Below are 23,414 nucleotides of genomic sequence, written 5' to 3'. Positions count from 1 at the left end.
GGTCACTGAAAGGGGGCCTGTAGGACCTTGAGGACCTTTATATGGGCTCGCCTATGTAAAGGGCCTCACCTACCATCTTAGATAGTTCTAGTTGGTCATTAAGTCTGATTGAATTTATTGCTTTTCCATTTCAGATATTTTTCCACACTTACTGTTTCTCGACTCGTAATGAAAACTATACATCTTCCACCATCGGATAGAAAACATTGCTGGAAAGTGGACATAAATGGGAAATGTACTTTAACCACCGAATCATCAAGAAAAGTAAATTTATAATAGTGAACTAACTTATATCTTTTCTCAACTTCATAGCATGATGTATATATACAACACTAACACAATAGTGGAACTAGGTGGAAGCACTCAAGCCCTAGATGTGATACGTACAACCCTTGCTTTATATTTATTGAATCTTAAATTACTATCCTCTTAAGTACTTGTCCTATAGTTTTGACTACCTATTATTCTAACCTTCTTTATGGACGGCGAAATTGCAACGCACACCATTTCACACTCGATTCATGAGAAGTTGGCTTGACGAGATGTGGGGTGAGGCCAAACAGCGGATGTTTACATTTGGTTATTATATACCGGGGTACTATAATACGTTTGCCCTATCGGCTACTCCGTAGATGGGTGGATTGGCTTTCATCCATGTGGCCGTGTAAAGCTTCGAGTTTAAGTAGCACAGGATCCTTTGTCTCGGCTAAAAGCGAGAACGCGATAGGAAAAATATGGTATTGATATGTTTTCATATTTTTTCCAACTTGATTGTCAGTGTATCAAGTACATGGGTGATTATATGCAATGTCAACGATAAATATGCAGACATGAGAAAAACACATCTTGTATATGTTGGTCCAAATTTCCTTCTATATTCGATGTTTCTACTCAAAGCAAAAGCAATGCGTCGAGAGGAAAAAGACAACCGAGAGACAGTAAGGGGGAAAGTATTAATTAAAGGTGTATTTAAATGGCCCGCATAGAAACAGTGAGGGATATCATGAAAAGGTAAGGAAACGAAAAGAATATATCAAAAAGGGCAAAGCATGCGCATGAAGGGAAATGTAAACATACTGCAAATGCTGCGTCTTCTGTCATCAGAGCGGACATGAACGAAAGAGGCCAAACGATATAGAGAAATGTTATACACGAGGACTATGTAAGTGACCTCTAGAGTCACAATTCAAATAGTTGGCGGCTGTGATGATATTATTTCTGGGGCGGTGTTTTCACGTTGTTGGAAAGCCAAGCCTGGAAGGATTTCATGTCAGGTATTGTAAACCGTGAGGCGCACGAGGGGCAAAACTTACGAGCCCTTCAAAGATACCAGTACCCTCAGTAGCAACGCTAGGCGCGACATACCACAGCTTGTCCTTCAGCTTGTTGAGCTGGAGCGCGTTGGTAACATCTTCGGGGCTCATATCTATGGGGGGTGGAATTAGTCGACAGCGACGTCCCAGGGGAGTTTTGAGTATACGTACGGCCTTGGACATCCTGTTTATTTGCAAAAACCAGCAGAAGAGCATCCTTCATTTCGCGATCGTTGATGATTTTATGCAGTTCGGAGCGAGCCTCTTCCATTCGGGCCGTATCGCTTGAATCGACCACGAAGATCAAACCTTGCGTTCCTACAGAGATGCCAACGAGGTCAGCAATTTATCCGGCGGGCATTGAAAGTCTGAGGGGGTTGCAATAGACTGTACCCGAGTAGTAGTGCCTCCATAGCGGCCGAATCTTGTCCTGTCCACCGACATCCCACACGTTGAACTTGACATTCTTATAGGTGACACTCTCGACGTTGAAACCGACAGTGGGAATAGTAGTGACCTCCTGATTCGTGAGTTTGAGTTTGTAGAGAATTGCTAGTTCATGACACTGTTAGCCTATCCAATTCTCCATTATACATGGTGAAATAAATTCAACTCAGGGGCATCGACTTACTGGTCTTTCCAGCAGCATCCAAACCCAGCATCAAAATCCGCATTTCCTTCGTGCCGAAAATCTTCCCCATCAACTTGGAAACTTGACCACCCATTTTGACGACGGGTTAGTGACTTCTGAGGTCACCGACAGTAAGAAAAGAGAGAGGAGAAAGAAAAGGTCGATGTGAAGTGGTACTGTTGTTGGTTGAGCGTAGAAGAGTTTCAACCGTGCTTGCGATCTGGGTTGAGACCAGGTTTCGAGTGCGGTGGGACACACGAGCAGGGGGTTGGAATTGAAGAGTGTGAGCAATCCCGCTGTAAGGTCCAATTACTCCGTCCTGTCAATTTCCACGTCAACCAAGACGATCTCAATCGTGACTATCACAGGAGGGGGACGCAAGGTAAACAAGACAAATCAAACTTACCTTGTCAACGAAGGGGAGGTGGGAAAAGAAGGAAGAGAGAGGAGGGAAGGAAAAAAAAGTAAAGACGCAGACTAATTTTCAATTGAACGACGGAGAAGAAATGAGTGAATGTGGCAGAAGGAGTGTGAAATGAATAGTTTAATTAATCCCAGAGTTTCAAGATCCACACGAGGACCGTCGAGGGTCTGCACGCTGGGCAACTTGACTCGGACTCCGTAAAAGGGGCTGCTGCATGACTAAGCCCGCCAAGCATTTCGGTTGTTTCACCCGTACTGATAGTAACAGTTCATCGTAACTTATGGGACTATGGCAATAGTGCCGGGGCTCCAATGGCCCCACGGCCCCCTCCTTTTGGGTTCTCTTCCTCCCCCGGTATCCTCCTCAATCTATTAAAATCGTATGGTGGGCTTCACCAAAAAAGAGGAGAGGGAAACAATAACAACAACAACAAAAAAGGATCTGGTTCTGGATCGGAATCTGATTGTCCTCCCACACAACATCGTTTCCTTCCCGTCGGGTGCGACCACGTCTTGCATGGTGTGACTTTCCAAAGCCTCTGTTGTTGGCTTGTGTCTCTACTTTGTGCACCTTTCTTTTTTTTCCTTTTTTTCCTTTTTCTGTACCCCATATGATAGACTTGCGTGTTCCAATGGCAATCATGGTTCGAGTTGTGCCATATCATGATGCCTGTCATGGGCGGTGTTGTACGTGTTGTACCCTGTACGTCATGGGCCTAGAATCATGAGGTCACCGGACTCAACAAGCAAACAGGACAAAAAAAGAATTTCTCTTCCTGTATTCACTCGTTTCATTTAATCTATATATACATGTACTATCTCGTAGTATTCTATCTATTCCTCGTTAGATCATTCCACTTGTCTTCTAACAACCCATCTTGACTCAATCATCGATCCTTTCTGATAGTGTATAATCTACAATCTATATACATTCCCCACAGTTGACCGACTGCAGTATGGCGGACGATTCCAACGCCATATTACGCCGTCGCTCCTCTCTGCGTCAGCAGCGCCGTCTGTCTTTACAGTTTGAGAACAATTCCTGGGCTGCGCCTCCCTCTGGAGTAGGTACACCGCTTTCGTCTATGGAGCTTTACGAACCCTAACTGATTCAATCAACTAGACCATTTACGCTGGTCTGTCAACGTTGCTCGAAGATGGAATGGTGACAGTTGCAATCGCTATTCGCGATACGACCTACCTCATAGACTTCATTCAAGAATCGTTGCCCCTCAAGGATGGCAAGTCCTTATGCTCGGTGCTGGAGCGTTTCGTCATAGATCAGTTGCAACAATTCAGTGACACCCACCTGGAGAAGTTCATCGGATTAGCGATGCCGGAGCGCATAGCGAAGCAATGCCCCAAACTATGTTCGAGGCTCTGGGCGGAGCTCGATATCATTCCTCTGGTCTTGCCTGAAGGGAGCCGAAGAGAGGGAGATGACAAGTTCGCCTTCGGAATTCCTGACTCGACTACCTGGAAGATCCGAGGCACTGACGAGCAGGCAGAGTCTATGGGCCGCAAATGTGTTCGGTAGGGGATTCTGGCTCATTCTTGATGTAACTTTGCTGATGTGTTGTGGCTCAGGCTGTTTGGACCGGACAACATCCCCTTGCTACAGGTTGGCTTTTTGGGTTTAGTGGAGGTGGACACTGCCTTCCATGTGCGCTTGACCAACCTCGACGACTTCGAAAAGACGGTCTACCCCAAGACATGGAAGGCTATTCAGCATTATGCGGATGACCTCAAGGAAAGGAAAACCAAGATTGCCTTTTTCAGTGCCACCCCCCAAGGTGGAGGCGTAGCCCTCATGAGACATTCTCTTGCGAGGTTCTCCTACTCATTAGGAACCGATATAAAATGGTAAGGAGTAACCCTTAGAATTGCTCAACTTTTCTGAATAATTGTCGGAACTCAACTGACCTTGTTGCCTAGGTATGTGCCCAAGCCACGGCCGGGCGTCTTCCGTGTAACCAAGAACAACCACAATATCCTGCAGGGCGTTGCATCCCCTGAGGAGCGGTTGAGCGAGGAGGCCTGGGGGCAGGTAACGGACTGGGTCAACGAGAATGCGAAGAGATACTGGTTGATCCCAGGAGGTCCTCTACAACACCCTAAAGATGGAGGAGCCGATGTAGTGGTTATTGATGATCCGCAGATGCCTGCGCTAATCCCTATCGCGAAGCGACTCGCACCGGACCGACCGGTAATCTTCCGCAGTCACATCCAAATCCGCAGTGACTTAATCGACCAGCCGGGATCTCCGCAAGAAGAAGCTTGGAGTCGCCTCTGGGAAGACATCCAACATGCGGACATTTACATTAGTCACCCCGTGAAGTCCTTTGTACCCAGTAGCGTGCCCAGAGAGAAGGTAGGCTATATGCCAGCGTCGACAGATTGGTAAGTTAGCACCGGCCTGGTACTCGTTAGAAGTTGTGGCTGACAAACTACTCTAGGTTGGATGGTTTGAATAAGCACATGCGAGAGTGGGATGTTGCTTACTATGGCCGGGTTTTCAATTCCCTCTGTAGGAATTCCGGCATGCCCACTATTGATTTCCCTGAAGGTGCGACACTACTACTCCTCATGCCCGGGAAACTGCACTAGATGCTATATAGACTGACACGATGCACAATGTGAATAGATGAATACATCGCTCAAATTGCACGCTTTGATCCATCGAAGGGCATTCCGGAAGTCGTGGAATCGTACGTCAAGTTCCACCGGCGGTTCGCAGCTGCATTTCCCGACAGACGGGCCCCCAAGCTGTTGATCTGTGGCCACGGCTCCGTTGATGACCCAGACGGAACGGTGATTTATGACGCTGTCGTCACCCACATCGAGGAAAACCTCCCCGATCTCACCGAACAGATCTGCGTCGTCCGCCTGGGCCCGTCGGACCAGCTGCTGAATGCCCTTCTTTCGAAAGCCAAGGTGGCGTTGCAACTCTCGACACGGGAAGGGTTCGAGGTCAAAGTGTCAGAGGCCATCCACAAGGGGACGCCGGTGATCGCAACCAGGGCTGGTGGCATTCCTCTCCAAGTAGCTGACAGACAGAACGGCTTCCTCGTGGAGGTTGGGGACACCGACGCAGTGGCCCAGCACCTATTGGATCTGTGCACGGACGACGAGCTGTATCAGCGAATGCATAAATTCGCCCTCAGCCACGTGTGCGACGAGGTGAGCACGGTCGGCAACGGACTGAACTGGCTTTACCTTGCCTCGAAACTGTCTAAATCCGAAGAGGTCAAGCCGAACGAGCGCTGGATCAACGACATGGCTCGCGCCGAGGCGGGCCAAGAGTACACCAGCGATGAGAGCAGACTGGTGCGGGAACTTTGCCCCCAGAATGGCGTGAACGGGCACTAAGCTCGCCGGCCGATAGTAGAAGGGCAGTCAGATGTTTGGATGGTCGATGACCGTGAATGTATCTCCACTCCGTGAGTACTATATTTTGCTTAGAATCTAGCTCACCATTCATTGATTACCTGAACGTATGGATCTTCAAGTAAGAAGCGTATTTGTGTATGTACAAAAAGACCGCACAAAGGGGGTATAGTATAACAACAACAACAACAACAACAACCAAAAAATCATCAATATCAACTTCAAACCACTAACCCTACCTCCCAACCAGCCGATATCTCTCCCTCGCCATGCCCCCCTCCGCCCCCTCAACCCCATACCCCTCCCCCACCTCGCCAACAATCCTCGCCGGCGCACCACCAACAACACACCAACTAGGCACCACCATCCCCGGCGCAACAACCGCCCCATCAAGCACATACGAAAAGTCCTTCAAAATCGCCATACTCCCCACCACCGCATCCCTCCCCACATGTACATGATTCCCCACACTAGCCGCCTCAACCACCGCCCTCTCGCCCACAAACACATGATCCCCAATCTTTAGCGGATAGAATGAATGCACGCCCCTATGCAATCGCGATGGCGGCCTCAGCACCGCTTGCTTGGAAACATAACTGTAGCGCCCGATCGTGATGGCCACGGACGGCGATGATGTCGGCTGCTGGGGGTCGCCGCTGGAACCGGAACTGGAATTGGAGCCCGAGGTTCGGTATAGATCCCCGCGGATGACGGCTTCGGCTTGGATGACAGTTTTGCCGCCAAGGATGATATGCTGGGTTCCGTGGATTTGGGATCGGCGGGAGATTTTGTTCCCGGTATCCTGATATGTTGCGCTGGAAGTTAATTGGGGGAGTGACTAGGTAGGTATTTTGTGAGAGGGAAAGGTGGAGCGTACGGTTTCGATGTATTCGCCTTTGGTGGCTTTGGGGGGCATTTTGATGCGGATTGGGATTGATGGGCTGTGTGGTTTATTGACAATGAGTTGGTTAACTGATAACTTGCGATGCCGATAGCAGGGTTGCTATCGGGCGGTGAGTGGTGCCGGAACCGATTCCGCTATGGGGGGTTTTGGGCGGTGTGGGTGATTAGCGCTAGGGATTCTTTGGGAAGGCGGTCTTGGGCGATTTGTGCGCTAGTGGGAGCTCATGGACCCAGCTTTTGGGGTTTAGGGGGTTTGAGATGGGATTCTGTACCGCGGATATTTCGACCATATAGACTGTTGTTGGGATTTGTGTTGGTTTGGTTTAGTGGCATACTAGCTATTGGGGTTAAAGTCCGTAGAATTGAAATAGATTTCGAAAGGCGCGATATTCAGTCCGAGGCTCCGACATGCAAAAAACCTCCATCATTCCACGAACTTGTTGTGACAGTTGGACAAAAGTTCTGCCAGTGGAATGAGACAAGCTCCCCACTTGATCGGATGCATTTATCATGAACCAGTCACCAACTATTCTTCGCACAAGTTGGACATCTCGACAGATGGATCTATCGCTCCAGCGATCAATATCGTCACAACAACCCAATCTGTCTCACTTTCCCTCCACAATCAATGCCAATTATCAGCTTCCTTGAAAAAAAAAAAAAAAAAGAAAAAGAAAGGCAAGATACTATCTATCATCGGGGATTAAATCCACGCATCCCAACGGTACTATTCAATCTTAAAACAATAGTATCCGGCTAGCCTCCTTCCCAGAGCTTAAAATCGCTCACTTCACCCCAACCATCCTATCTCTCTATGTTAACCAAAAAGCTTAATCCCCATTTGAAGAAAAGAAAAAGGAAAGGAGAAGGGGAAGGGGAAAAGGTAGGCTAGGGCCTTCAAAAAGACAGATCATATTGAGGCCATAATCTCGTACCCAGTCATGTCTCAATTCTGAGATCCATCATCTAGTGGGGAAAAGAAACTAGCGCGATGCAACGCAACATACACCAGACGGAGTGAGTGTGGCATGATACAGTGCTGCACGGAAGTATAAGCAGACCAGTATGTATGTGACCTGTCGCATACACGGAGCCTAAGCCCTACCTACCTGTCATATCGCGAGGCGACTGGCCTGACGGTTGTGGATATGGGGTGAGTGGTCGACCGAATAGCGGCTATTGGGACATGCGTATGATATAGGGGAAAGATGCGACTGTAGGCCAGTACTTGTTTAATCAGGAAAAACCAAAAATAAACTGCCCATTCCTGTTGCGTAATCGTGAAACCCAAGAAGAGAAAGAGATCAACAAATTATCACTATTGCTACATTCGTGGTATATTAATGATAGCAGTTTAGATCAGCCATAATAACATTCAATTCCAAACATAATAGGATATATCGCAAAGCCATTTTTGGTACACTAGAACAAATTATTCAGCCTCGAGAACATATCGGGTTTCAAAGCGACGACATCTTAGGACGAGGTAAAGCGCTTCTTGGGGGCCGGGATTGCACCGTCGAAGTGGACCTTGAAGGCTGCAAGGCGAAAGAGGTTAGTATCTTTTTTTTCCGTCCCGGGAAATGTGCCACGGAAGTCTTACTTGTTGGGAATGGAGAGTAACTTCCCCAGTCCTCCCTCAGATAGACATAGTAACCACCTTCACGGTGGATCTTCTTCAGCTGACCTTGAGGGCCGGGTGCACGCCGAAGGTTGTCCAAGCCACCGACAACCCGCAGCATGGACGTCAGTGCAAGCAAGGTAGTTTCCTTGCCCAAGCCAGTATGTGGGCCGAGCCCGTACTGGATGTAAGATTCTAGAGGTCGGTCCAGACGCACTTCATTGGGGTCTTGGAAAACATTAGGATCGCGGTTGGCTTTCACCTATGTAGTGTTAGTCATACCACAGCTGCAGGACGTACGGTATAGTCGCAGTAGAGAGCACCTACAGCACCAACGAATACCTTATCGCCTCGCTTGATGTCGACTTCCCCAGTTTCGTCGGTCATACTGAGGTCAGTCTGGGCCTCACGGTAGGATCCGAATGTTCCATTGAGGCGGAAGGCTTCCAGGCAGTAACGCATCAGTTTATCTTCGGAATCCTTGCTATCCTCCTTGGCAAGGCGGTTAATCTCAGGGAGATGCTTTGTGCCCTCGGAAAGATAATAGTCGATAATTTGGGTGAACTACAAATAGAATGTCAGCAGTCAGGGGCGTATCGAGTAAGAGAAGGGGGAACTCACCATCTGAGCTTGGTTGTGGACCATCGCCACAGCTGCAGGCAGCACCTGAGAATACGTGACATCAGACACGCCCAAGCCACTTTCCAGAAGCTTCTTGATCAGCTGGTCGCCATATTCCTTCAAGACGTTGTGGTCATTGCGGAAGCTGTCAATAATGCCACCAAGGAATCCAGGGGAGTTGATAGATTTGATATGGCTCTCAACGGATTGACCCAGCTGTTGAGAAACGGCACGAGCTGCATGATGAAGAGAAAACGACTTGGTCTTATCGATATCAAAGAAGATGCTAGTAAAGATCACGGCCATAATCATGAACGTCTCACTGTCGGTGAAGACTCCGCGGGAGTTCTCCTTGGTCTTCAATGGGAGAGAGAAGAGCTTCGAGGCAAAGTGAACAGGTGCTAGGTTTCCAATACTACACACACGGTTAGCTTTTGTACTGTGGAATAAATTATATGTGACTAGCTTACTCCCGTGTGATATCAATTTGCTTGATACCCGCAAGATTTCCAGACTTATCTTGTAGCAGCTTGGCGGTTATGTCTTCGTAGAAATCCTTGATGTTCTTTCGCCACTGATCATTGTTCAATGACTTGCTCCAGAAGTCATCGCCTCCTCGGGCGGAGGTGAGCGAAGTGGCACCACTCCAGACCACGCGGAAGTCCTTTTCACGCTCCAAAGCCAGCTTGACATTAGGGTACGATACCAGATTCACGTGAGGAGGCGTGAAGGCCGGGCGATCGTAGGAGTAATGAGACTCCCTACCCAAATTCTTCATAATGTTTCTGTTTTCGCTGGGGATAGTCATGGGATAATGAGCATAGATGGAATCATGCTTGAACCAATTAGGGAAGGCTCTGGTCGCAAGCTTGTAGAAGACACATCCCTGGTTCACGTTGAGGTCGTAACGGACCTCATTGTATCCCCAGTTGGTCAGATTCCGAGGATTGTAATCGACCTGCAGTTCATGTTAGGTCATTAGTACCCCTGCCTTTTAGTAACTACAAACTTACAGTGTAGAAGCGGTCGCCTCGGACGAGAGCCACAGCATCGGATAGGACCGCACGAGAGATAGTGTATGTAGGAGCAATTCCAACGCCAGGTATCATAGGTTCTTTGGCCTCCTCAGCAACAATACCAGGGTAGAGTTCAACATAGTCTGGATGCTCGTAAAGATGACGCAGGGCCTCCGCAACTTCTTCGTTCGAATTGATATCCTCAAACCTCTCATAAGGCTTCAAGCCGAAAAACTTGCGGAATTCGTTAAGGGAGCCGACGTTCCACCTACGGGCTTGATTTATCCCCAGAATCTCAACCGCTCTAAGAGCCTTGGGAACGTTACGTGCACCAAACGAGCCTATTGACACATAGTTAATTCGCATGGATCAGTACACAGTGTTGGGCAGATGACTCACTGGCAACATCTTCGATAGCATTGGCGAGGATATTCACAAGCTCTTCGTCCCTAAAAGTGCCATCTTCCTGGCGTTGAAGACCAGCAAAAGTACGCTCCGAAGGGTCTTTCGAAAGACCCTGTTCGTATTTACCAAGACCCCTGATCAGGTCTGGGATTGTAACCTCAGCGGCGGGCTTTCCCATTAGCTCCTCGTAGATCTTCTCGGTCCACTTCTCATCATTCTCGCTGATGGTGGAGTGCCAGCGATAGGCAAGATTAAACTCCACAGAACATTGGTTACCCAGGCCAGATGGTGTGGGGTCGTTGCCCTCCATTTGCGCTCGGGGATCCTGTCTATTATTAGTATCTTCACGCCATCGAGTAGGAAGGTCACACTCACCAGACACCATGTGCTGTTTACTCTGTTCAAATTGACAATCGTGCGCAGATAATCGTACAGGGTGATATTGATATACAAGCCACATGTGACGCTGTAGACGGTTAGACAATGCAAATAATGGTTGGCTGTGTACTTACAGGCGGCCAGTCTGGAAAAGATCTTCATCGTATTTTGCCCAAGCCTTCTTTGCCTGTTCTTCAGAGAGATGAGAGCCAGGCTTGGTGAAGCGACCGTTTTCATTGACCTCTGCTAGCTGTTCCACCACATAGTTGTGGAATCTAGCTCATAACACACGTCAGCACAACACATTGTACCGTAAGTTGAGATGACCGACCTGTTAAGCATGACTAGCATAACACAGCAAGCAGGAGGGAAAGCCTGGAGCCGAGGCTCAGAGAAAGCATCGGGCTTCAGCTTGCCATCTTTGTGTGTCCGGACTAGGTCTTGCTCTTCCTGAACGTCACCATACAAGATGGAGAGATCCAAGTAACCGGAAGTCTTGTTAATGTGCGGGTTCCTGGGATCGGTCTGGAAGATATCTGGTAAACGATATTAGCATAAGATCATAGCATACTCTTGTCACTTTTGAACTCACCGTGGATGATCAAGGATGCCCAGTCAAAGAACAGACTGGAAACCTTGTTCGGGTGAGGGTTGAACTTTTGACGAGCAAAGAGGCTATCAAAAACCAAACCTGCATCGGGTAAGCCCCCAGGCTGGATAGTCAACGGGGCAATTGACCGCGCATATGGGGTATTGGCGGCACCCAGCCATGGTAGGGTAGGGTTGTTGTTGGAGCCATCGGCGGACCGATAGGAATACTCAGGGCCCATGTATCTATGCTCGTCTTAGCATCACCCCGATCAAGCACCAACAATATCTGGAGCTAAGGAAACCCACGAGAGTGGTGGATGGGGTAAGGAGTCCCATAGCTCGTTTAGAAATGCGTTTGTCAAGTCAGCGCGAGTCTTCGAGTTTCCTGGGAGACCGCTGACGAGCTACACAAAGACAAGGCAGGGTCAACAAACGCTGCCATTTCCATAAAATACCATGTAATTGACTATTCTTACTTGGATAATCTTCTCCATAAGCATCGTCTTATCATCAACAGGCTCCCCTTTGGCTTTCGACATGATCAGGTTCTTTGCGGTAGCAAGATCTTGGAAGCCAAGAGCGCGAAGATCCTGCATGCGACTACCCTGATGTTCCTCAAAAGTGGCCCCGTCCCCAGTCTGGTTGGGTAGAGGGCTTCTCGAAGCATGGAGGACCTGTGCATACTTGTCGAAAACCGATACGCCATCCTCCGCCTTGTTGCTCCTCTCTTCGTCTGCAGACGGCTTGCGCACCGGCGACACTTTGGACTGGCGCTTGTCTCCGTTCACCGGAGTGCCATTTTGCTTGGTATCGCGGTCGCTCTTTGACCTCTTAAAGTTTGTAGAAAATCTCCGCAACATTATGATTATAGGTATAAGGAGGAATGTGCAAGGTGAAGAATTAGGGATAAGGCACGAAGCGGGGTATAAAAGCAAGAGAGAAATAAAAACTAGAGGAAATGGAAGGGAGGAGTCTCGACCGGCAGAGCCCCTGTGTTGTTGTACGGAGCAGTAGCTTTTAAAAGCTGAACACACAGCATGGGGTCAAGATCCCTAACACTGTGCATGTGGATCATGGCTATCGAATCCGATTGAGAGGAAAACTAATTAATCAGTCTAGGGGGTAAATTAATTATCTCACAGCTGGACCCTCATCCTGGATGCTGTCAAGTAATACTAATACATAGTTTAGACTCGCGGGGAGTGCAGGAAGGATCATGTTTGGTCCAAACCTTTGGCCTGGCAGAAGAGTGGGGATGCTCTTAACTACCCAGTCAAAGGGGCTTGCGTTGACTGAGCATGGTACACTTTGCCATCTGGTCGTGGACACCGCACGCCGCGCATTGACTCCGGGTCGTGGAAGGGATCTGTAGGCGGTAGGTACGGAGTAATTCTTCGCTGACCATCGTCGTTCACTGTAGTCGACCCACCGAGGTAAAAAGTTTAATGACGAGCTTGCAGTTCAAGAAACCCATAGCTATTGTATTGGTGCATAGTTCAGCTGATCTTGGTCCACTGCGGGAAACATAGCCAGCCACCAACAAATCTGGAATCTGCAGCGATCGCGTAAGTTGATAAACATGGCCAGGTGGATCCAGTGGAAGAGAGGAACTTGGGTTCCACCTCGGCTCCAGACTGCCAATTGTAGCGCATTGTCCCTACTGGCCCAAGCTCCAAGCCAAGTTTCACGAAAGTCACTGGTGAAGCCGGCTACCTATGAGCACGACGTTGATGAACATGAAGAATCAGCCCTCTGGAATGGTGGGAACACCAGCAGGAGATATACTGCCCTAGTTTCTCCCACACCTACTTGTCTCACTGATCAACCCTACTATTATGACCAATCTCAGCCATTGATTCTTTTGGGGTCGTAGTATGAGTGGGATGTAAGGGTGGAAGGCTTCTCCGGGCATAGGTATGAGTCGTGGGATGTGCACGTTACGCAATTATGAGAAATTTGGAGAACCTCAGCTTTCAGAAGAAGTGACCGAGAGAAGCATTAGAAGAAATTTCGGGGAGACCGTGGAGTCCAGGTTGTTCCTAATTGGTAACCACGCGCTGGAACACGGGACAATCCTCATTTAACTTTTCCTTCACTCTGGCGGTGGAGTCATGGGTAAACCCCGCCAAATGAAGTAAAAACAAACAAGAGATTAAAGAGGTAGATCCTAGTAATTAAATCTCGACTGAATTCATTGGTCGGGTATCCGTTTCTCTAATCTTTTCCCAAATATGACAAGGGCCAATTAAGCAATAGCGTCGGTAGGGTAGGTAATCAGTACTCCATGGTACAAATCAATTACGCTGTGCAAATTTGAAGATCACCGGGATCGACAAAATCTATGTGTTCGCCAATACCGCAACCCAATCGATCTGACTCAAGTGTCGGTGTCTAAGTTAGCGTCCACCAATCTTGGTTCCTGGATGAGAAGCGGGTCGATAGGAGTACTAGTGTCGGTGGCCTTGCGGTCTTCGATCTAATTGGAATTGGAAAGACAGAAAGACTTTTTTTCTTTTTTTTTTTAAAAAAAAAATTGTGCCAAAAGTCACAAAGAATAACTGTCAACAGGAGGCAGACGAGTACTGGACTTTGCATACGAGTATGGCTGACTCGCCTTGTGCTCTTATGCCCCTGAGAGGTTTTGGATTGTGCTTATTAAGGTTGGTAATGCAGGGGTTATTCTCATGTATTGGTCTCTTCTTCTCACATGTACATACTGTAAGGGACATGTTGTATGTAGGGCACTTTCGTGCGTCGATAGAGTGTTGGCTTAAAATGTAATTAAGGATTCACAATTGGCTTTTCTGATATCCCATGGCCAAAAGAGCTCAAAGAGGAGCTTTCCCAATGCCATGGGAAGTTAGTCGGCTGTTGCCGAGTGGTTCGTGGCGGACCTGACGGCTGGGGCCACCACACTTCCCCACACACCGAGAAACACACTAATACAACAGTACTACTAGTGTGTATTCTCCAAGTATTCAGTACTGGACGTCAAACGAGAGAGTGTGTGTGAAAAGAAAGAAAGCTGCCAATTTCATTAAGAAATGTTGCTTTCCTTCTTTCCGAAATACCTAGTTCCCCCTTTCTTTTACCTCTGCCCATTTTATAGTGCAAGAATCACCAAGGCTCCTTCAAAATCCATCCCTTGCTTCGACTGATTCAAAGTATATCAAGTCAGCCCTGGGATTACCCGACTGAAAGCCATGCGTTTTAGGGTGACAATGGAACGCTCACAACCATCCGAAAATATGAATGGCCTGCGTAGCATTGTGACACCCCTATGACTTGAATGTACTTACTGTATGTAACATACTGTATATGCAAAGTATGCGCTAAAAGCGACCCGCTACCTGACCTGGGTATTGATGAGTCCCCACTGGGACGAATTGCCAGGAAAAGATCGTCCCTAGCGTACGGGCCTCATACGAGAACTGTTCCGTCACGAATCACATACCTTGACTACAACGAACCAAATTGGCCATGGCTTGGGCAATCGGTCACAGATCCCAGAGCCCGAGATTGGCCGAACCTTAGCCACTCTATGTGTTGGGAGGGTTTGCCGACTTGTAGACTACACGGACGATCATTTGTCTGAGTGTCCACCACTTCCCCTCTTTTTTTACTTCTTTTCTTACCCTTTTTCGTAACTCTGCAGCTTTCAAGACATCATAAGTACTGTTTATTCGGCATCTTGGCAGCTTCTGCCGAAGTTGACATCCCGTCAGAGACCACGATAGCTGACGGCAGGGCCCTCAGGATGATCAGTCTATAAGAGGAAAAGAGAACCAAAAAGAGGGGGAGAAATTGGGGGCAGGTAATAAGCTGCAAAGTCCAACTGAAAAAGAAAAAAAAATACACTATTACGAGCCTTGTAAGGGTGGCAGTAAGCTGAGGAATTCGTCTACTCACACAACCTGACCAACCACTTTGTGTGCTCCACTCAGGAGGCTTCAGATTGACGTATCGTTTGGCCGAATCCAAGGCTGTGATGCAGAAAGCAGACTCTAAGAACGGGAGCGTCTTACCTGCACTTAATCTCCGTGCGCAAATGTTCCTAGACGTCCACGAACTATAGGAGGGGCGATCCCCCCAAGTTAGCCCTGAAAAGCGTACATACTCTCGGGAATAGGCGCATGTGCCTGCGAATAACCGTCGTCGGCGAATATATGTATATCCACACATTCCCACCCGGTGTGTGAGAATGTGTCGACTGCCCTGGCAAGCCTTGCCTAAAGTCACTCCTATACCTCCCCATTTCCTGTTTTCTCTGAACCACCATGGATGCAGCACCTTTCGGGCCGGCCCCTGTGCCGAAACAATTTGTGCTATGCTTCGATGGCACTGGGAACAAGTTTTGTGGGGACTCGTCGGACAGTAATGTTCTGAAAATATTTCGGGTAACTTGACCTAACCCGGCGAGCTCGAGAAGATTCCAGACGGACTTATAGCCGATCCGCTAACGAGATATTAATGACTTATTTAGATGCTCGACCGCAGCAAAAGCCATCAATTTCATTATTACCAACCAGGGATTGGGACATATGTAACCTCCAAGTCCCTTTCCAGCCATGGCCGCTTCCAACGGATTAGATCTGCATACCTAAAAGCGAAGGACTCCGCCGTCGGATCCTCCTTTGCTGAACATGTCATGGGCGGATATAAGTTCCTCATGCGTTACTACTCTCCTGGCGACGAGATTTACTTCATAGGCTTCAGTCGAGGTGCATACATTGCGCGCTTCCTCGCAGAAATGCTAGATTATGTTGGCTTGCTCGAGGCTGGTAACGAGGAACTAACCCGATTCGCGTGGAAGACTTTTGCCAAATGGCAGCAGCGACGTGGTAATACCCAAGACGACCTTGCTAAAAGAGATGAATTGTTCGAATACATGAAGGCCTTCCGTGAGACGTTCAGTCGGCCTATTACGCGGATCAAATTCATGGGGCTGTTCGATACTGTCAATAGCGTGCCCGCATTTGAGTCCGCCTGGATGCAGAGAAGTAAATTTCCATATACCGCCCGCAGCTCAGCCAAAGTTATTCGACATGCAGTGGGGATTGATGAGAGGCGTGCGAAGTTTCGGCAGGATCTGATTTCGGAAGTCAGACCGTGTTGTGAGAGAAAGAAAACCGCTCACTGGAAACGTCACTTACCCCATCTACACCATGCTCCGGAGAAGCCTGAGGATCTCCCCGAAATTGTTGTGAATGGTAGTAGTAATGTCCAAAACCCGGCTCAGCAGAGGCACGGAGAGGCTGGATCTCTATATCACAGCGTGCGGAGCTCAAATGCGAGTGTACACAGCGCGGCTCACCGATACCGTGCACAAGGACAACGTTCCCAGAGGAAGCTAAGCCTCGCTGTTCCAATGGTAACAGCATCCACAGAGGATGTGGCATCCATCAGAAGCGGGCATTCAGGCCTTTCGCTTCAGGTGCCACCCGAGCATGTTGGTACAGAGGAAGATTATGATAACGATGAGGATAGCCCCCAAGACGTTCAGGAAGTATGGTTTCCTGGTGGCCATGCAGACATTGGAGGAGGATGGAAAAAGAGCGAGAAGGAACGCTGGTCACTCAGCCACGCACCATTGGTTTGGATGGTCCAAGAGGCCCAGCGTGCGGGACTGCAGTTTGATGCTCGAAAAATGAAGCAGTTTGAATGTCTCGAAGAGTACGAAGGCGAATACTCCCCCATTCAAGAGAACATCCACTGGAACCCTATCAACGGACGATGGTGCCAAGATGACCACCCAGACGCGAGTCGGCAACCAACATTCAATTTTGACACCGCTGACGGTGGTGAAAAACAACCGCGGAGCGATTCGAGCTCCAGATTTGTGGCTGCCCTCTGTGGTTCTAGCACGGGCGTGTTGCATGACTGCCTAGAATTTGGCAACGGCCTACCACCTTTATCTGTTCTCTCATGGCGAATAATGGAGTACCTTCCATTCCGCCGAATGGATCTGCAGAAGGATGGATCATGGAAGCCGATTCGGTGGCCCCTGCCATGTGGCGAGGTTCGTGACATCCCAGACGACGCCCAAATCCATGTATCTGCAATTCGCCGATTGCACAGCGACCAGAACTACCGTCCTGGGAACCTGATCATTGGCGGGGGTGGACGTGGTGTTAAACGAGCCCCCGAAAGGTACGGAATTGGAGATTGGATAGTTAAAGACCACAAAGGCGATACTGTACGGGAAGTGTATGTGCGAGCCAAGGAGCCTAAGGCAGTTAATTTGTGCCAAGAGCATCAGCATTAGTGACGCTTTTCCTTTTCCTTTTCCTTTCCCTTTTTCTTTTTCTTTTTTTTTGGTTTTTGTTTTAGCTGTTTCTCATACCTAATACCCTTAATACATACCCTACCGTTGGGGATATGTGTCTTGTTGCTCTCTTCCTTCCCACTTCGCCCTTTCCTTTTGCTTTTTCTGTCTAAATATCTTCCCTGCTAATAACGTGTTGGTACACGCCTGGGTTTCATCTTAATTTGGGCCCAGGATCAACATTCCTCGATCCTTGGATAAAAGAGTAGTATACAGTGCACTATCTATAAATCCAAATCTATCCATATTCCCTAGTTGATCGTCGTACTATACATGAACCAAGTAACAGGTATCATGTATCCAAGAAAACAAGTGGCTTGAATGCCCAGGGATCTGTGAGTCGGATCCCCTTCAGTATATTTCCATGGGGAGGTCCTACCGCTATATACACTTCATTTGAACACGGGAATGTCAACTTAAATCCACTTGTAAACCTCGCGCTGATGAACTCCCGCCCCTTCTATCAATTTACCCCACTACGATTTTCGCTACGATAACTGACGGAGGAGAAAATGCTGAATACTAGATGAATTTATATTCTCAATAATATATAATAGCAACTACATCCGATCATGTGAATAGTGACATCGGTTTTGTCGTCATACGAGTTCATCATCCAGAGAAACATGTCGGAACCAAGGGTTTATTACCAGAAACCCAAGTGGGGAACGACTAGGTAGATTAAAAAAGGGCGTGGACCGTATAACATAATGGATATGAGGAAGAAGAGCTTCAGAAGAAAGGATAGAGATGATGCTGGGTTTCAGACCCGCCACGGAGTGTTGAGGGTTATGGGGAACGAAATACGGGCCACTGATCACCGATCCAAGAACTCCAGGTGTACTCCGTATCTTTTTAAAGGCGGATGGGCTGTGGGAAACAATCGCCGGGCGTTTGGAAGAGGAAGAACGACTAAGCTCACAAAAGTACGTGGTCATGAGTCGGAGTTGGGGGTCAGGTGCCTGTTGGGGATGAGCGCCGAGCAACCTTGAGGGATACAGTTGAGTAGTTTGGTTAGTAGAGTTTCGTGGAAAAGGTCGCAGGACATGATCATTCCCCTGTTGATGTTTAAGGAACCAGACGAGGATCAGAAGAGGATGAGAAGAGAGAAAAGACAAAGAAAAGGATAGTAGTAATAGTGGTAATAGTAAAGTTGTAAGAGTAGATAAGAGTCCAGCTCACCTGAGACTAGACAGGCGGTGGAGCGCGGAAAAGGGCTTGACCTATTGAGGCTTGGCGCGGAAGCGTCTGATTGGTCGCAGCGGCTTTCCCTTTCCCATCAGCCGTGGACCCGCGCCTCTTTCCTCTTCCTCCTCTTCTTTTGAGAAAGTCTTTGACTTCACCACTCAACTTTACTCCTATCTCCCCCCTTATTCCCCACGCCTCCCTTACACCCTCAAACAACCAGCATGAGGCCGATTTAACCCGAAAAAAGTCAAATTTCTTCATGAAGACGGATATGGAAACGTCTCATTATCTATCCCCAGAGGGGATAATCCTCCCCCCTAGTCCCGTCGAATCGGTCGACTCAGCTGAACCAACTGCGCCGGGGACTGGTGGGGATCAAGAGAACGACGTCATGATAACTTTGTCACGTCCTCCGACCACTTCGCCGACCCGCTTGCCTTTCGCCCGTTCTCATTTTCGGTCTCGATCTCTGGCGGAGGTATCTGGCCTACCTCCCATGACGCGCGCTCACTCCTCCCCGGGGCTGGACTCTCGGGGTAGATATATCTTCGTGAATGGTCGCGAAGCGCCAACCAGTTCGCCGGACAATGCCGCGAAACGCCATCTACCCTTTCAGGCCTCAATCGGGGATAGTCTTGAGGCTAGAATGGCACCCTTGAACATCTCTGAACCCATTCTGGAGTACGCTGAGCTGGACACCGCGTCGTCTTTGCCTCAAGGGGAACCTCGTACGGCTTCGCCTGTGCATTCCAACACCTTTCCCCGTATGGCGCGCCGACGACCGTCATCCCCCCTCCATTTCAACCCGATGAATTCCACCGCTCAATCCGCTAGCAGTCCCTCTTCTGCCCATTCGTCTCCGGTAATTCTCACTTCGAGATACAACGAAATTTATCCCGGTTATTCGACGTCTTCGGCTTCATCGATGCCCTCTACGCCCACAAGCCTTCGCTCCCGTAGTCCAAGTATCTCATCTTTGGAAACTATCCCGGACATTCCCGATGCCGAAGCCGCCGCTATCGAAGCTGATCAGATTGCTGCATTGAAAGCTGCAGCCGACAGAGCAGACGAGGCGGACGCCGCGGCTAACGGAAATCGACGACGAGGCGCATCAGATGCGTCGGGTCCCTCAAGCTCACTGATGAACACGCGAACTGTATCAGGGGGTTATGGACTCAGAGCCGACAAAAGGAAACGGTGGAGCGTTTGTGGGGCCGAACGTCGCCAAGATCTAGACCTGGAGACGATTTGGGAAGATTGATTCGCTGGTTACAACTACTTGTTCAAATCGCAACATGGCAAGTGATCAGCAACAAACGCTAAATGGAGCGTTTTAGGGGCTACGCTTGGACTTGAACTCGTAGTTTGCTATCCTCAGCGTTAAGTTGAGGTCACCTACTATTAAACTGCCGCCATTGTAGCTCCGCTTCCCGATGGGAACAATGTTGCTATTTAGAACGGGCGGCAGTGTTGCCAGGCTCCTACCGACAACTTCTTCTGCTTTGAAGCCGTCTCTACTTCCAACGGACTTGCTGCTCTCCACAGAAATCCCATCAGTGCGCTGCTGTATTATATCCATTCTTTGATTTGCTGCAACTTTTCAGGGAATGTAACTCTTGCTCTTTGTTCTGGCGCTCATCTTAGGAGTTTGCAATTCCTTTTGCTGTCTGTCCCATAGTCTTGTTCCTTTTTCTTCATTTTTTATTTCATATCATGTGCCTTACTTGATGGATATGTGAAGTATGAAGAGCGCGCAGGTTCGTGGATGCTCTCTGTGGTATTATTCCATCTTGTAGGTTGCACCAGGGCGCAAGGCATTTTGATTATGTGCGGGTGGCTTGTCATCCGGGAGGTTTTATTTGATCCTGTTTTCTCATCTACCGAGCGAGGTTAAGCGTCATCGTTGTGATTCCCCTGTTGCCTTTTTATTTGTTGGGACAATGTTTTGTATCATGGGTCAAATTGCGAGCCGTGTCCTCTTGAATGTGTATATAGCGCAGAGTGCGTGTGTGGAGTGTCAATCGTACATACTCTAGTACATTCCCTAAAAAAAAAAAAAAAAAAAAAAAAATATCTACATCTACGTCCGAAGTAAGCAGCACGGTTATCTCTATCCGTATATTATCTACAGACCAGGCAGGGAAATTGCCCGCCTTCAATTTAGATCCCTCAATCCGCAAGCCTTTTCACACCGGCCGAAGGCAGAGAATCATCCCTTTCGATGCCCATACCCACTCTACCAAGCCCATACAACTGACAGATCTGTCCCGCAGCACGCTCGCCACTCCAATACGCCCCAGTCGACGTACCTAGCGTTACAAAAGGTGCCGTGTGCTCTCCGGCAAACCACACTCCACGATCCAGCCCAAGTCCCGCACGCAGAACCTCAATGTCTCGATCACCCTGACGGAGACCAACTTGGAAATTGCAATACGATCCATGCCCAGCGTAAGGATCATTCTGCCACTGGGTCGCCATCAGGGCCAGCGGTTTGCACTCCGGTGATGACTCCGAATATCCGTATAGACGGGAGTAAAACGGACGCAGAAAGTCGTCGAGGAACTTAAAGTATTCCTGAGACTTAGGATCAAGGTTCGCAACCTTGGAAACGATGTACGTGGAGCAGGGCCCGTAGGTGTAGAAGAGGAGTGTGGGATGAGCGCAGTGTGCTGGGAGAGCTGCTAGGGATATACATTCTTGATTCCAGAGGATACCCTCCGGGCCTTTTGCGTATGCGGGGTCGAGGAATTGTGCGAAGGTGGGGCGCTCGTAGGCACTGAGCTTTGCGCCTGCGTTAGTAGCAGGGTCTTTGTTGTGCCAGAATGCCCGTGGGAATGTGACATAGACTTTTTCTAAGCGGCCGTAGGAGATGCTGTCGATAGCTTGGGTGAGCCGCGGAGGAAGCTCTGGGGTGAATGCGGATTTGTTGCGCTTCAGCCATCCCAGTGGACAGGACACTACTACTTCGTCGAATGTGTGGGTTTCGCCTGTGGCGGTTGTTAAGGTTGTGTTGTGACGGGTGTTTGGGCCTTGAGGGGCGACAGAGTCGATCTTGACGATAGGTTGGTTGAACCGGATATCAGCGTGTTGGAGAGCTGCTCTAGAGATGTAATCTAGTATAACCTTGTAGGTCGATGCTACGAAGTAATTGTCTGGTATTCAAGAGTCAGTGACAGACACTATATGTGGAAATAATGCTGAGTACGTACTGCCATCCATGCATTCTTCGAGGCAGAAGAACTTTAGACTCTGCCTTTCAATCGGATCACCAACGTACGCTCCCCATAGCCTGCAGAGCTCGATACATAATTTCTTCTCTTCTACAGTAAAGTCAGTTTTCTCGACCTTTTCTTCATAGAAGTCAAAGAGACTTCGTTCGGGCGGAATGGTAGCCTTATGAGTATTGCTGTACTCAAAGGCTTCCTCGATAGTTATCCAAAAGAAATTCGAAATTTTGGCGGCTTCATCGTCGTCAAGGGGGTTCCCATCCATAGATATCACAGCTTGATTCCCCTCGAAATCTTCCAAAGTCGTTTTTGTTTGTTCAGCGATGTCAGTAATTGGATTCGTCCCGGTGCCATGGATCCAATTGGGACCGCTTTCGTCCATTAGCATTGAAGTTATTTTACAACCAATAGGAAGGAAACAAGCACTGACAGGTCGATTAAATGATCCCCGAGCTTGCTCTGATGCACCTGGTTTTGTGTCAGATATCAGTATACTACCGCTCGAGTCTATTGTGGGTAGATACCCTTCCTCCAACCCGATTTCGAGCCTCAAAGATGGTCACTTGAGCTCCATTCTGGATAAGAATATCCGCACATCTCAGGCCAGAAAGACCTGCTCCAATAATGGCCACATTGGGTTTTTTACCCATGTTGAAACTGTGAAGTACACGAACGAATCCCGGGACTGCAGCAGGAGTAAACACACTACTTTATTCGATTTGATAGTTAATGATAATACGCACAAGATTCTGTGTTATCCGTTAGTTAGTTTCTGTAAGGAAGATTATGTGTGATGATAAATCTCAGGCAATCATCAAGAAAGCTGTATCTCTGCAATGCCACTATTCACATTCAATGGAATTTGGTCTGTCCATGCACTATCGAACCCACTGACTGGTTCGCTAAATGAATTGAGCCATATAGATCTCGAAATGTAGCAGGTAATCGGGGAAGGAAAGAAGAGGTGGAAGGAAAGCATACATGGAAACATAGATAACGGGGAAATTGGAAGAGGAAGCAAAGAAATAGTCTGCATTATTGAGATAGACAGCATTCCAAATAGTTCACGCCATTTTAAGACCGATGATGAAAGTGGCGTACACGTCCATCTTCACAAACGGAATGCATAAAAATGGCAAGATTCTCAGTGAAAGAGTCTATCCACTTACCAGAACCAAAAATATATAGAATTTTACCAAAGTTATAGATGAGAGAGAACGTGAGCGTAGAACAGATGGCGAAGGATATGGCGTTGCAGATGGATAGAAAGTCCTCACTTGCCGCTATCAAACCCATTTTATAGGACTACGCTCGGGCCACGTGCAATGGATGGAAGCTACACCCTTTTTTTTGCCTCAATTGCCACTTAACGTCTTCATATATTC

At 48.3% G+C, this 23,414-nt stretch overlaps 9 protein-coding genes across 9 annotated transcripts; 4 read left to right on the top strand and 5 right to left on the bottom strand.

The window, feature by feature from the left end:
- Positions 1-1,099: 1,099 nt before the first annotated feature.
- BDW43DRAFT_102470 (ADP-ribosylation factor family protein) lies at positions 1,100-2,405 on the bottom strand. The gene is made up of 6 exons (XM_032037782.1): positions 2,351-2,405; positions 1,945-2,256; positions 1,707-1,865; positions 1,485-1,631; positions 1,314-1,426; positions 1,100-1,254 (listed from the first exon to the last, which is right to left on the bottom strand). Exons 2-6 carry the CDS (start codon positions 2,036-2,038, stop codon positions 1,213-1,215), a joined length of 555 nt encoding a protein of 184 aa, XP_031899576.1. The 5' UTR covers positions 2,039-2,256; positions 2,351-2,405; the 3' UTR covers positions 1,100-1,212.
- A 753-nt stretch (positions 2,406-3,158) lies between these two features.
- ccg9 (putative trehalose synthase (Ccg-9)) lies at positions 3,159-5,804 on the top strand. The gene is made up of 6 exons (XM_032037781.1): positions 3,159-3,431; positions 3,491-3,900; positions 3,955-4,230; positions 4,303-4,767; positions 4,824-4,933; positions 5,012-5,804. The coding sequence occupies exons 1-6, from the start codon at positions 3,324-3,326 to the stop codon at positions 5,734-5,736; spliced, it is 2,094 nt and encodes a 697-aa protein (XP_031899575.1). The 5' UTR covers positions 3,159-3,323; the 3' UTR covers positions 5,737-5,804.
- A 185-nt stretch (positions 5,805-5,989) lies between these two features.
- On the bottom strand, positions 5,990-6,670 carry BDW43DRAFT_311810 (dynactin subunit 5; the record flags this gene model as incomplete). Its single annotated transcript, XM_032047252.1, has 2 exons — positions 5,990-6,556; positions 6,632-6,670. 2 exons carry the CDS (start codon positions 6,668-6,670, stop codon positions 5,990-5,992), a joined length of 606 nt encoding a protein of 201 aa, XP_031899574.1.
- On the top strand, positions 6,511-7,366 carry BDW43DRAFT_102391 (uncharacterized protein). The gene has a single exon (XM_032037780.1). It carries the CDS (start codon positions 6,740-6,742, stop codon positions 7,169-7,171), a length of 432 nt encoding a protein of 143 aa, XP_031899573.1. The 5' UTR covers positions 6,511-6,739; the 3' UTR covers positions 7,172-7,366.
- Positions 7,367-8,079: 713 nt separating this feature from the next.
- Positions 8,080-12,508, bottom strand: BDW43DRAFT_102359 (peroxidase/cytochrome P450 family protein). The gene is made up of 13 exons (XM_032037779.1): positions 11,766-12,508; positions 11,596-11,693; positions 11,291-11,532; positions 11,030-11,234; positions 10,833-10,973; positions 10,696-10,786; positions 10,315-10,645; positions 9,913-10,256; positions 9,370-9,857; positions 8,900-9,314; positions 8,606-8,842; positions 8,261-8,540; positions 8,080-8,195 (listed from the first exon to the last, which is right to left on the bottom strand). The coding sequence occupies exons 1-13, from the start codon at positions 12,147-12,149 to the stop codon at positions 8,134-8,136; spliced, it is 3,318 nt and encodes a 1,105-aa protein (XP_031899572.1). The 5' UTR covers positions 12,150-12,508; the 3' UTR covers positions 8,080-8,133.
- A 2,408-nt stretch (positions 12,509-14,916) lies between these two features.
- BDW43DRAFT_278432 (uncharacterized protein) lies at positions 14,917-15,559 on the bottom strand. Its single transcript, XM_032042172.1, has one exon. The coding sequence runs from the start codon at positions 15,469-15,471 to the stop codon at positions 14,956-14,958; it is 516 nt and encodes a 171-aa protein (XP_031899571.1). The 5' UTR covers positions 15,472-15,559; the 3' UTR covers positions 14,917-14,955.
- Positions 15,555-17,612, top strand: BDW43DRAFT_278430 (T6SS phospholipase effector Tle1-like catalytic domain-containing protein). The gene is made up of 2 exons (XM_032042171.1): positions 15,555-15,686; positions 15,773-17,612. Exons 1-2 carry the CDS (start codon positions 15,567-15,569, stop codon positions 17,552-17,554), a joined length of 1,902 nt encoding a protein of 633 aa, XP_031899570.1. The 5' UTR covers positions 15,555-15,566; the 3' UTR covers positions 17,555-17,612.
- A 1,339-nt stretch (positions 17,613-18,951) lies between these two features.
- BDW43DRAFT_102343 (uncharacterized protein) lies at positions 18,952-20,099 on the top strand. The gene has a single exon (XM_032037778.1). The coding sequence runs from the start codon at positions 19,062-19,064 to the stop codon at positions 20,061-20,063; it is 1,002 nt and encodes a 333-aa protein (XP_031899569.1). The 5' UTR covers positions 18,952-19,061; the 3' UTR covers positions 20,064-20,099.
- Positions 20,100-20,877: 778 nt separating this feature from the next.
- On the bottom strand, positions 20,878-23,365 carry BDW43DRAFT_278426 (flavin monoamine oxidase family protein). The gene is made up of 5 exons (XM_032042170.1): positions 23,199-23,365; positions 22,554-22,778; positions 22,460-22,497; positions 22,012-22,400; positions 20,878-21,954 (listed from the first exon to the last, which is right to left on the bottom strand). Exons 2-5 carry the CDS (start codon positions 22,677-22,679, stop codon positions 20,972-20,974), a joined length of 1,536 nt encoding a protein of 511 aa, XP_031899568.1. The 5' UTR covers positions 22,680-22,778; positions 23,199-23,365; the 3' UTR covers positions 20,878-20,971.
- Between the last annotated feature and the right edge of the window lie 49 nt (positions 23,366-23,414).

Source organism: Aspergillus alliaceus, assembly GCF_009176365.1.
Source record: "Aspergillus alliaceus strain CBS 536.65 unplaced genomic scaffold BDW43scaffold_26, whole genome shotgun sequence".
Classification (NCBI taxonomy): Eukaryota; Fungi; Ascomycota; class Eurotiomycetes; order Eurotiales; family Aspergillaceae; genus Aspergillus; species Aspergillus alliaceus.
This window is presented reverse-complemented; position numbering and strand designations above follow the sequence as displayed.